The sequence below is a fragment of the Bacillus rossius genome, chromosome 7, assembly GCF_032445375.1.
Source record: "Bacillus rossius redtenbacheri isolate Brsri chromosome 7, Brsri_v3, whole genome shotgun sequence".
NCBI classification, from domain to species: Eukaryota; Metazoa; Arthropoda; class Insecta; order Phasmatodea; family Bacillidae; genus Bacillus; species Bacillus rossius.
In genome coordinates, this window is record NC_086335.1 from 65,338,466 (window position 1) to 65,352,551 (window position 14,086).

General features: G+C 40.8%; 1 protein-coding gene across 2 annotated transcripts in view; it reads right to left on the minus strand.

Moving 5' to 3' along the window:
- Window positions 1–14,086, minus strand: part of LOC134534228 (ABC transporter G family member 20-like) — a 203,045-nt gene that overhangs the window by 14,961 nt on the left and 173,998 nt on the right. For both annotated transcript variants that reach the window (XM_063372499.1, XM_063372500.1), the window contains exons 6-7: window positions 2,784–2,877; window positions 47–214 (exon numbers count right to left, since the gene is read on the minus strand). In XM_063372499.1, the coding sequence (XP_063228569.1) occupies window positions 47–214; window positions 2,784–2,877 (262 nt within the window). The remainder of the gene's footprint in view (window positions 1–46; window positions 215–2,783; window positions 2,878–14,086) is intronic.

A 14,086-nucleotide genomic window follows, 5' to 3' on the forward strand; every position in this document is an offset into this window, starting at 1 on the left:
CACAAATCCTGGATACGCCACTGATGGGGAGGGGGGGTGGACGCACCAGGGAGATGTTGTTGGAGAAGTTGAGCTCGGGGACGCCTGAGGCGCCGCTGCCCTGCTTCCTGCTGAGCTTCAGGAAGACCTCCTCCAGCGACTGGCAGCCGTACATGGACAGCAGCACGTGAGGGGACTCCTCGGCCAGCAGGCGCCCACTCCGCATCAGCCCGATCTGCGCCCCGGCACCACAAGTCACCACGCATCCCGGGCATCCCGTTCAGTGCGCAACTCGCACGACACTACAATACGTGCGCACGGAGCCCACGTTCGACACTAGTGAAAACTTCTTGCTCGTTACATTATTAGTTACAGGAAGCATAATTCTCTTCGGTTGAGTTCGCAAATCGAATAAAACACATGCAAGTATGCAAGTGCAAAATTATACTATCGCACAAGTATACAAGTATGAAACAATGCAAGTGTGCGGGGCAAGTAGTATGCTGTGTCATTTCTAACTCTCCCCTGCCATCCACTCTACCGGTTCCCCCACCACGTACTTAACTACTCTCCTTATTGTAGCCCCCCCTCCCCCCTCAGCAAAGAAGTTTCACTTCAAAAATCTTAAGACTGTAACTTTACAGTGGCCACAGCTGATAACTTGATCTGTGTACATCTCGTAATTTGTAATTTTTTCTATAAATTCTATACGTTCTTTAAATTATTCATGCACTGGAGAATTTTGATTTACTACAATTATTTTTAGACATATGCCATTGTAGTTTTGTACTGTTTGTATTGGAAAAAAATCAAGAATTCAAAATGAGAAATAAAAATTAAAACATAAAACCCATATAGAGAACAGTTGATTTAAGTAAATAGTGCAAAACTTCAATGGCCCCAAAAATTGTGTTAAAACATGAATTCCATAAAATAGCACAATTTTTTTTCTTCTTATCAGGGTAAACCTTGTGTGTTAAACCCGCCCCCCCTCCTCCCCCTGGCTCAACCAATCTTCAGCCCTCGGAGCATCTAACCTTTTGCCTTTCTTAAACGTTTGATGCCACAGATACCTACCACAAAACAGAAGCTGTGAACTGGACACTCAACCACCTGAGTTATGGAACATTCTAAACTCTGCTCACACGGGTCCCAGCGGGAAGCCTTCATTTCACAGACGAGAGAGCCAAAACCCGAAGTTCATGCTCGCTTTTTTTTTTCCGTACCACAACAGGTGTATTTATTTGGGTGGAAAAAAAAAATTCGCTGACATTTATTCTCCAAATGCGCGGGTTTAACTTATAAGATGCCATTCTTAAAATTAGCAAGAAGTAATTTAAATAATTATTCAGTATGTTAGCTACATTATAAATACTTTAAAACATTGTGGATAGTTGGTTATATTAGGTAAGTATAGCTACATTAAAAATACTGTAAAATCATTTTATGGTTGCTTAGCAAATAACTTTTTAATATGTAGCTATCCAGCGCTAGGAAACCGTTTACACGATTTCACAGTATCTTTAATGTAGCTATCATAACCAAATTAACCGTTCACAATGTTTTAAAGTATTTATAATGTAGCTAACCTAACCTAATTTACCATTAGTTATCATGAGTTGTCCAAATTAAACATTCACGGACACACGGCAAACGAAAATATGGCTCCGGCCGCACCAATGTACAGATGTATGTTAATGAATAAACGGCGATTTCTCTTAAACGTGTTGGAATTTCGTATCTCCGCAAGTTGTATTAAATAGAGGAATTTTTGTAGCACAACATAAAAGTATTCTTGAATTTTTAATATTATTTACAATGAACAAAAAAAAAAACCGAAGATGCACGATCGGATGTTTGGCTCTCTCGTCTGTGAAAAAGCTTCCCGGGTTCCAACACTTCCCTGGCAACCCCGAAACATAAGCACGAGCGACAATAAACTGAAAACAACATTATACATTAAGTATTTACGACGTTTACTGACATTGCCTTTTCAAAGTTGAGCAAGTAATTACCGACCGGCAAAGTTTTAAAGTTATACTTATGTTACAAAGGAAGAAAATACAAATTAACAAGTTTAATACTTACATTTTAAAAATTAACTTAATCAAAACACCTCTATTCAGTAATTAGGTGCAGAAAATCTAAAAGCTTGGCCATCTATAAAACCATCTTTGAATAAAGGCAAGGTGTTAGCTTTTAATGGCTTGAAGTATCATTGTTGTTATGCAAAAAAAAAAAAACTAATTTGGACTAGTACTAGTTGTCTTCATTCAAAAATTAATCAAACTGACACTAGGCTTCAGGATATTCTCCATCTGCTGTAAATGATTCCAAAATTGGATATGCTTATTTAGTTTGGTTGTCAGGGCCGGAGCAAGGTAAATTGGCGCCCTAGGCGAAAAACCTTAATGCCCCCCCCTCCCCACGGCCGGACACCCCGAAAAAAAAATTCCTTGCCTCAAAATACATCACGTAAGCCTAAGATTTTGTCAACAATCAAATGTAAGCAGGATTGTATTTATTTATTTTTTTACTGTTTTACTTATTACAAATCATAAACAGGTCACCGTGGACTTTCAGTAATTACTTATATCAATATAAACATTCCAAACTGTTACAAAAATCCATTTTCATCTAGTTTCAATAATCGTTAAACATGTTATATCAGCTGTTATGTGTCGTGCTGCGCCGCCCCCAGCTACTTGGCGCCCTAGGCGGTTGCCTAGTTCGCCTGTATGGACGCGCCGGCCCTGTTGGTTGTTAGCGATGACCTTGCTCCGCACTCCACTGCCTCCACTCACCGTGTGGGCCTGGCGAGCCTCTTCAATGTAGTGGGTTGTGATGATTACTGTCTTGTTTCCATCTTTGGTTATCTGGACAAGATGGTTCCAGATGCTGCAAGCATAAAACAGTATAAAATGAAGCAATATTTCACCTAACCTAACATTATAATTATTGGACAAATTACAAATCATACGGCTCTAGCCAGCATTCTAGTCCAGCATATTCTGTGATCTGGCACACACACTAATTTGACACATTCTGTAATCCTGGGGTGATGTTTGGGCTTGCCATATAGCATGCACATTGTACTTTCCAGGAAATAGCATATTTTTGACAATTTCCACCCCCCTCCTTTTTTTTTTGTACAATCAAACAGAAAAGGTAAGTACCTAATTGTCTGAATCAAAATTTCAGCTCCAAAACAGTATTCAATTTTTTTTTTTAGTACTTATCTATAGGTTTGTCTGTTATTAATTTAACATATTAAAAAAATTGGTGATACCTCATGAGAATTGAGAAGTGTCTGTTCAAAATTAGCTATTTATATTCTTTGATATTAGTGGGAAAACAAAATGTACAATGAAATGGATCAAATATGACCATTATACGTATTTTTCTGGTACAGTACAATCGTTAAGAACTATGGTGTGAACCCAGAGAAAATCACGGTTGTTGTAATGTTTGTATTATAAGACAACTATAATATATATTGAAGTGTAGATGCCACAATTCGAACACACACACTCCTCAGTGACGGCTAGCGAAACCTTTGTTTTTAAGAAAGACTCGTGTTCGCTGGTTACGTTTTAAGTTTTTTTTCCCGCCAGGGCCGCGAGATCGCAGGCGCGCAGGCGCGCAGATGGAAGCCGCGGGACGCGATGATGGAAAGCGCGTTCGGCTCGCTATTGACCTTGAAAGAAAAGGTTCCCCCCCCTTCACCCGTTGCGTAACGAGCGTCGAGCGTCCTCCTTGACACACTGCGGCGTCCAGACGCCGACGGGGTTCCCAGACGCCTGGCGGACGCAAGGGCGAGTATATATCACGCCCCCCCCCCCCCCCCCAAAACAACAACCCAAGTTATGAAGAAAAAAAAATTGATATGTCAGTGTGAGTGTCAATAGTAATGTAGGTTTTTTTTTACGTTATACTTCTTTAGGTGCGTTATGAAAAAAAAAAGACAATGAATTTTTACGATGAGCGCGCATAATGAATGCAACAAATACTGAATTATGGTCTATATCATTAAAAATATTTATTTGTCGTGTTTTATAAACTTTTTCAAGTGTATTTTCAACTGTGTGCATAAGTTATTACATTATTATTTAATAATTAAAATGAATTCATTAAACTATAATAAACATTCAGCATATTTATTGATTTTCATTACTAATTAAAATTTTAATCGATTTTTTTACCAAATAAAATAATTAAATTTATACACGTGTTTGTATTAATACTGAATACCGAGTATGTATTTAAAATTTTCAGTTTGGCTGAATTTATTCTCTACCAACCGTTTTTGTAATACCACTCCAGTCGTTTTATTATTTTATTTCTGTTAATTATTTGCATGCAAAAATAAAGTTAGTTTTTTTTATCAAGCCAAGTAAGTACATCAAACGGCTAGGGACATGTAAACGTCACGTTATTAAAATTGTCGAAATGAAACTGCTCTACATTTATTGTCAATTTATTACGATAAGCACGGAGAGACTTCAACAAATGTACAGCACAGAAACTTGCGAGGTTAAAGCTACGGCTTTTATTAAGTAACATCCAATCAATATGGCTATAACATTTTGAGGGATATTCCAATAACGAATCCAATTTTAAGGCGTGGACTTACTTAATTGAACTCGGCCATTTTCACTGAGAAAAATCCTTAAAAATACAAACGGTTGCCGAACCGACATTTTTTTCATGTCTCCCCTTCCACGTAAGAGATGTTTACGTCACACTTAAGTTCAGAGCAGGTTCGTCATATAACGACTATTTTGATAGCATTTCAAGAAGGCCTCCTCTATAAACGTGGACCACGCAAGTTGGAAACGCAAGAAAACAAAAACAAGTCGTGACGCGGTCTGCGAAAGTGTTGAAACGACCTCACGTATGTGGGTTATGATCAACTTTTCATCAACGAGGCACGTTGGGTAATGATTTATGGTGCCTGCGTGAAAGTAGGTTGGAAGAAGTTTAATTGGTAAACGTACCGCACCGGATTTGCAGCATCATGGGACCGCACGAGCCAAGGTCAGTTATTAAAATGACTAACGACTTAGCACGTGGTTTGATGAAGACAAAAAAATTTTATGTCCTCAGCTCATTGGGTTTAGAAAGATAAGCTGTTGACAGAGAAATTATTACCCATTCATTGGTTTTGGCAAACTCTTACAAAACCAGCCACAGCAAAAGAAAAAAAAAGTAGCCTACAATTATTTGCGATTGCAATAATGATAACGAGTGGTACCTAGCTCGTAAAGTACGCTGTTAATTTGGTTCAGTCTTATATTTATGAGTTATATGCTCACAATATCCACTATTTTTAAAACTATGTTTAGAATCATTCAAAGCACACTAACTCGTGTTACCTATAATTCTATATAATACAGGCAAATAGTAGTTTCACGTTGAAAAAATACAGTAGTCGGTTTTATTATCATTTACTATATTTTTTGAAGTGCTGAATCCGAATTTGGAGTTATCCAACAAAATTTCCTGGTGGGTTTTGAGATATTCGCAACAAAACAAAAAAACAGCGAAATTTTCGCCCTTTTTTGTTTTGTTTTTCACTTCTAATTCCAACAGTATATGTGACAGCGAAAAACTCACTGTTGCAGTTTTTAAAAAAGACTAATTGTGTCACAATTTGAGCTCAACTGCAGCTCTGTACGTCAAATAGTTCTCGAGTTACAGCATTTCAAATATTAGTCATATTTTTCCCAAAAGTGAATTTTTAAGTTTTGGGTCAAATTTCGAGCCTAATATTGGGAAACATAATGATCCTACGAGGAGAATTGTCAGAACTAAAGTTGTAGCAAATATATTTAACTTTAATTATAGCAATAAACGACGCATGCAGACCCATTATTTGACTCATTAGTTAACAGAGTTGTGGTGGATTATTCGGTTCTGAACAAAAAAAATTAATTTTAAATTTTAGTTTTTAATTCATTCAACGAGAAATGATTTTTTTAGTTTTTCAAACAATAAGTTAATTTTATTATTTTTAGTCTCAAAATAAAATGTCGCCATGTTTGATACAGTTAGTTGTCTTTGCCTATTTTGTACTTCATTGTTTACCACAGCACATTAATCTACAGCACTACCACAGAACTGCAGACATTAATTAATTAATTAATATTAAGACAACAATGGTTTTAAATTTCCAGTTAAAAATTATTATGAAATTAAATCACAAACGTTTAAGGTTTTGAAAAACCAATTTAAAGGAAGTCTGATCTAAATTTGTGAGTTCTAGGTAAAATGAAAGTTTTTGACCGTCTTTCAAGTATATGTCTACAGACTTGAAACTCAGTAGGGATATTCTTTATATTAGATACACATATACACATTAACTAATAAGCGGTTTTCCTAAAATCAGCCTCCATAGCGGGTTACTGGAGCATTAAAGATTTTCGGGGCTTTAACCCCCCCCCCCCCCCGGGGAAATTTTCCACCATAACCTGACCAATTGGATAGGAAACACTCCAAACCAAAACAGAATACATTTTTAAAATTTTCTAGTAGGAGAAAGTCGAACCCCGGGCACATTTTCCACCATTAGCCGACCTCAAAAACATTCTAAATCGAATAAGAATATATTTTTAATATTTTCAAAATTTAAGGGTCTACACCCCCCCCCCTCCCCTAATGCCGGGAACATTTCCCACCATGCCCCGGCCTCATGGATACTCAAAAAACATGGTTATTACCCATAGATCAAATTATTTTTTTTTACCCTCTGACCCCCTCCCCCCCCCCCAATTAAAATGTCTTAAGTTATCAAAATGTAGTATTGTCAGAGGTTCCGTATGTCTATGCAAAATTTCAACACATATGGACGTCGAAAACTGGTTAAAAATTGAATAGAAAGATTTTATTACATAGACCATTCATCACACATACAGGTCAAGCTAATTAAAGAGTGGTAAAGTATGACTACGTACGGAGAAATGCTACAGCAGGTTAAAACGTCACACAGCGACCCACTTTCACAGATTTATGAGGCGTACACTGATTCCCATTAAATATTAAAGCTTACACTCGCTGATCGTAAGTATTTCACTTAGCTTGATAGCGATCAAGAACCGTAAAAAATGACTTAATTTACAGCACTAATGTAATTTTAAAAGCGGATAATTCAGGTTTATAATCTAACTTTTACTTACTAAAGACATATATACGTATAATCAAAACAACTGATGAATCATTACATTATAATTTAAATGAGTTTCCGAGTCGACAACTGTCAAAAAATATTTAGTATGTTGTGTGTTTCAGCCGAGAGAAATTCGAACTGTTAAGAGGAACTAATTTAGTTTTTTTTTTAAAGACATTAATTACGAGGCTGTGATTTGTCACGGGAATATTGAGCTGCTTAAAAGGCTTCAATACATTTCGTAAATATTTGCAATATTTATTTTCTTGTTGGCGCTGATTGGTGCTTGCTATGCACTGTGAGGGAACACGTGCCTATACTGCGATACAAGTCGTCCGTGATTCTCCGTCAAAAATACGTGGTGTAAAATATATATTTTTACCAGCCATAATATTAAACATGTACACGATATTTGCTGCGTTGTCCAGGTTTTGTTGTCTGTATGAATTTACTGTTGTTGTTGATGACGTATCGTCGATGTTGGCTCACTGTGTTCGCCTGTGCTGCTGTTGTAATTTTTTGACGTGACAACGCCTAATAAATCGATGAACGCCGGCTGCCAGTCCCGTAACGCACATTGTCCCGTTACGTAGTGTCCCGTTACGCTCATTGTACGCTTGCACCGCATCTATCTCTCTTCCAATCGATTGGAACAACCATCGATTTGACTTTTTCGAGGCACATTTAACTTGAAACACTGCCCTTCGTTTCCTACTTTTCCTGTCATCGTCCTATCCTTAACAGAATAACACAGATTGGAAGAAGTTAAATAGTAAACATGTATAAAAGTTATAGTTAAAATAATCTGTTCGTTAAGGTAATAAACATATTTGAATTAATGAGTGCAAATAAAAGTAAATTTAACAATTAAATTGTAGATTTAATTTCACTCCTTCTTTGTATCCATACAAAATAGTGATAATTCATTAAAAAATTATTCAATTTTATTCATAAAAGTATGCAATCATTTCATCAATGTTTTGTTATGACGTTGTCAAGTTAAACTATCGTCCGTAAACCGACTTTAAAGACAAACAATTTTTTTTTTAAATATCTTTTTACGTCCCTGGCGGAAAAAAGGGGCGGAGGAGAATTTTTTTTTTGTTACTGTTTGAAGAGTGTAAAACTTCACGCGGCGAGCGTGGCATCACTGAGAGGTCCAAGGTCAGCCGGCGCCGAGGCGCGAGGTCGCCGCCGCGGCACGCACGCACGCACGCACGCCCCTTGACCTTGGCGACCCGAGCAGATTGCCGCGTCCAAGTGTCGACCCTCGGGCTGCATGACGGACGCTCGGCTCCTGCGCAGGGCGCCTTCATTGGCTCGTCATCGACTCCCCGACTCCCGGAACTCGACTGTCAGCGCCCACACTCCGTGCGCTCGTGCGCAGATGCCGCTCCACGCTTCCGTCGATGCTACCAGAAGCTCGCTGGTATTTTTCGCGCCTGTGTCCAGGGCGTGCGAGGGAAATCAAGGTCACGTGATGAAGGGAAGGGGGGTGCGAGGCAAATAATTCTGTCAAAGACTGTCAAACCCAACATTTAAAAATAAAAAAATTTCAAAGACTTTAAACCTTACCGCGGCAATATCTGTAAACGTAATCTGCGCGTAACTTGTGATGTTTTCAATTATTATATATTAGTAATTTTCCTCCTGCTACCAGGGTACACCCAGGAAATTTAAAATAAAATCTTCGAAACTCTACTGGTACCTACCTCCTAGCGTATAGGTCCCAGGAATTTAGAAACACACCCCCACCCCCCAAACTCCTTGTCCATATTCTCGAGAAGAGAAATGGTTCGTGTCAAGCTACCTCTTGGAACACTGTAACTTCTCCCAACTGTTGTGGTGAATCATTAGAGATCGGAAAAATTCGCGAATTCTTTTCGTGATGCGCTGGAATTCACATAATTATACCTTTAAGCTGACTTTGCTATTAGCTCAGTGTTCGCCAACCACGGTTCTAGGCCAATGAGAAACCCTATACCAAAGAAGTATCGAATCACAGGCAAACCAGTAGAGATGACTCGCAGGTCAGCAGCCAATGAACTGGCGTTATTTTCCTTGGTATGTACAGGACTGTATATTCTATCCTGAAGGTCATCGAAACCGCGAATTTTTCCGGTCCTTATGGACATGTTCAGCCGTAAGTTACCAGCCCAGTCGAACTGGAAAGCACCGAACACAGCCGATAACTAGGGACCGGAAAAATTCGCGGGTTCAATGACTTCTAGGATGAACTCCATAGTTCTACGTACACTCGGTCAAATGTCACCCACTCATTGGCTGCTGTCTTGTGAGACGTCCCAACGTAGCAGCCTGTGATTCGATAAAGCTTTGGTCGGGCGTTTCTCATTGGCCCAGAGTCATCCAAGGTGAGTTGTAAGCCAATAGCAGAGGCATCACTGAGGTATAACTATTTGTACCTTAGCCTGTCGCGAAATGAATTCGCGAATTTGTCCGGTCTCTACCGATAACAAAACAAATCGTGCAAAAACACGAGCGCGGAGCACTCGGTCACCGACGCTGCGCCGCGCCGTGGTGAAGGGGGAAGGGGAGGGGAGGGCTTGTGTCGACCCCCGCTAACCACCGACTACCCCAGGTCCCCTGCTGACACTGAACTCGCGCACCGGGTGGCATTCGACCTGCCGCAAAGAGTGAAACACACGTTTAAAAAAAAAAAAAAAAAAAAAAAAAAACACAATCCCCCGCGGGATTGGCCGTGCGATGATTGGCCTCCCCCAACCGCCGCTGTGCAAAAGTTCGCATGACCACGCTAAATTACTGAAACCAGGAGCCGTTCCTGTGTTGCTGCTGTTCATGCCGGGGGTCCTTGGGACGTCCCGACTGCGCGGGCAATTTCCCCGGCCAATTACACGCGCCGTTGCTTCCACTTCGTCAGCGCGGCTCTGCTTCTTGGGTCCCGACAACTCTTCAGGCGCGGCGCAGCAAGGCGAGGGAACTGCGTGCGAGAACACGATTCTGACAGGCAAGATTCCTGCCTGGGAGTATAGGGACCGGAAAAATTCGCGGTTTCGATAGCCTTCAGGATAGACTGCACATTCCCCCCGTACACTCGGGCAAATAGCGCCAGTTCATTGGCTGCTGACTTGTTCAGTCGTCTCAGCTGGTTCGTCTGTGATTCGATCCTTCTTTGGTTTGAGGGTTTATAACTGGTTGAGATTCGTTACAGATGAACAGTAAGCCAATAGCAAAATCATCTAAAAGGTATACGTATTTGACTTCCAGCCTATCGTCGAATGAATCCGCGAATTTTTCCGGTCTCTACCTGGGAGGAACCTAGAGTCTTCCCTTACGCAGACCCCTCCCGAATACACTTACTTTTAGTTAGGTCACGAACAAAATTGCCTGTTTTCTTGGGGTCTTGCGGGGCGTGGAATTATAACCCCCCCCCCCCCTCCCCCAACCCACCCGGCAACCGATGGGTCCTACCTTGAAATTATTTTACAAATGCTAATGAAGCTCGAAAACACATTTTTTAAGGCTATCCGACGACAGAGTCGTATGCCGAGTTAGGGGAAATCTATCAAAAGCTAGCATCCCCACCAACAAAAGAAAATTTGAAAAACAAACAGCAGGTATATCTTTCCTCCCCCCCCCCTTTTTTTTTAATTCAAATTAAATCTGTTTGATTTCCTGTCTAAGGACCATTAAGTGTTTTTTTTAAACCTGGGATTCGTAGACAAAAATTGTCGCGTTTGAAAGGTATATCCTTACAATACAGCGTTATTTATGTCGTTATACGTGTTTAAAGAGACGGGAGAACGCTTATATAAATTTGCATACTCGGTAGATATTAATTAAGTCATTTTTTATGCTGTTTAATGATGTGTATCGTTATTGAGAAAAAACATCCGACACTTCAAGGACTATTATTATTATTATTATTATTATTATTATTATTATTATTATTATGTACTGACTACGCCTATTTCTTTCACTCTTTGTCACATCAAACAGTAAAAAAAAATATAAGATAAATTCCAGCTGCTTAAATACATCAATTATCGCTTTTTTGTTACTAAACTTTTTTTATTTTACCTGATACAGGACTGGCGAATGCAAATGCAGCTTCAAGCGACAGTAAAAAGCCCCTTACCTAATTAACTTGGTACTTTAAAAACCTGACTTGCAGCTTAAGTAGTCGTTTGCATTGTGAAGGCTGTACATGTTCGCTGGTAATTGCGGTTTATCGTTCACCGATAGTGGGCACACCGATACCAGCAAATTAGCTTGGCACTCATTTTCAGTGTTGATTAGTTTAAGTTTTTTTTTCTTTTTCACAAGTCACGTTGTTTATATAATTATACATTATCATTACTAATAATTAGGGGCATGCACATTTCGCGAAAAGATTCCGGGACTAGCTGAAAGTCAAAAAACTGTAGCATTGTCCGTGTTTCGTGATTGGGCGAGTTTCTTTCAAGTACATGTCGATTGTTCAACACCAATTACAGTAATTCACCGCGGAAGCAAACGCGTCCTGAGTGGCTCGGTCAGATAAGGCAACGACTTCTCTCGCATTCTCTCCTAGCTGGACATCGTTGGCTCACGGTCGTAGAGGGGCGTGTCCAGATAACTGCGGTCCAATCATGAACACAGTGCGAGAGTGTGAAGGTTTGCATTCTAGCTTGCGACTAAATGAATGCGCGAAAATTCCGTGGCTCTACTAATCATTAATGGCTATTCCTGTAAAAAAAAAATTGTTAAGTATTTGTTTTTGATAGCAAATTTTTGTCACCGGAGACTTATCCAGAGTTATCTGCGAGGTGGAAGCGGTAACGCCAGGGTTCATACACGCGAACTTTGTGTGGCAGTTACCGCTGTTGTAATTATAGCCTGACTCTTAATAAATATCTGGCGATAAAATAAATACTTGTACCGAAACACAATGTTCAAGAGAGCCATCGTGGTGAATCAAATCCAGTTAATTATAAAATTAAATGGCAAACGAAATTTTTTTTTTCCACGCAATTCTCACTAACGGACAGCGTTGACTGCCAAAAGTTCAGAAGTTTAAGAAAATGCTCACGAGGAGCGCTAGCTGTACCAGTGTGACAGGCGGAGTCCTCCGCAGTAGAATTACAGCCAGTGGCGGATCCAGAGGTTCGCCTCGGAGGCACTCTAGGATTTCAGAATAGCCAGAGAAAAAATGTCTTAAAATTACTAAATTTGTATTTAATCTACTCACACTATACATAACATCCAACCACCAGATTTTATGATTCTACAAGAAATTCATTAATTATATTAAAATATTGTATTGTTTTCAGAAACAATCATTTTTGTCGGCAATATTAATGTAGCAGACAACTAGTTTTTCGTGGGGGGGGGGGGGCACTTTCCCCTGGTGGCCCCCCCCCCTTCCCCCCTGGATCCGCCACTGACTACAGCACGAAGTGATCAAGAGTCTGTGCATTCACGTGATGATCTTCAGAATGCAGAGTGAGGATTCCTCCCAAAGAGATGTCTGGGGCTACGTAACGACCGCGCTTATATCTAGTGGAAACCCTCCCCCTTATACCACCACTGAATGGAAACACCCCTCTCCCCAAATTGCACTGTAAATTTGTTTGTTCGTTCGCAAACAAAATCATTGGGAACGATGTCAGTTGTAAAACTGCAAGGCAGAAGATTTTGTAAATTTTGCAAAATGGTACAAAACGATATATTTTGCAATTAATTTCACAAGTGGAATCGGTGACGACTATCCTTGTAAAAGTAAAAACAAACAAATAAAAACTGCACGGTGTAGTGGGGGCTGTTTCTGTCCCGCGGAGTTAGGGCACGTCTCAGTCTCTCTCGAGGGTTCGGCGGGCTCCCAGAGTCGTAACTAGGACGCCACTGTTCTCGCGGCTTGGACAGGTCAAGACGGGGGCTCTGAGGGCCACGAGACCTGCGATAGGCTAATATACAAATAGTTACACCTCAGTGCTGTCTCTGCCATTGGCTCACAACTCACCCGGATGACGCTGGGCCAACGAGAAACACCCAACCAACGCTTTATCGAATCACAGGCTGCTACGTTGGGACGTCTCACAATACAGCAGCCACAATGAGTGGGTGGCATTTGTACCGAGTGTACGTGGAACTATGGAGTTCAATCTGCAGGTCATTGAACCCGGTCCCTAGCACATGCGTGTGTTACCGGAGAACGGAGTGTGTCGCAACCACCGACGGCCCCTTGTTGCCCACGTGTGGCGACGTATGCCTTCGCCGCCCGGCCGGCGGGGACGGACTGTCGAAACAAGTGAGAACCTTCCCATGCCGCGCGGTCACGGGTTTCCCCCCCCCCCCCTTCCTCCCGCGCTGCAATGGTCAGCTCCGTCGCCACCCGTCGCCGTAGTCGAAGTAAACAAACTGCATGTGCATTTCGATGCATGTTCAGAGACTGGAAAAATTCGCGTTTTCGATGACCTCTAGGATGGACTCCAAAATCCTCTACACACTCCGGCAAATGCCACCTGCTCACTGGCTACTGACTCGTGACACCTGTCAACTGGGACGCTTGCGATTCCATACTTTTTTGGTTGAATTTTTTTCCATTGGCACAAAGTCTTTCAGATAAACTGTGAGACAATCACAAAGGCAATATAAAGATAAAGTTGTTTGGATTATAGCATATCATGAAATGAATTCGCGAATTTTTTTCGGTCTCTATGCATGTTCTAACAAAGGATAAGTATGGGCATGCCGCATGCGTAATTCGCGAAAAGATTCAGAAACTATCTGAAAATTTAAAAACATTGTAGTATCGTCTGTATTTCGTGATTGGGTGGGTTTCTCTCAGGTGCAGGTCTGCTGTCAGCACACCAATCACAGTATTTCAGTGAGGAAGCAAACGCGTCCTGAGTGGTTCGGTCAAATAAAACAACGTCTTCTCTCGCCAGACGGCAGCCAGTCACGAGGAAGAAACCGCTGGTG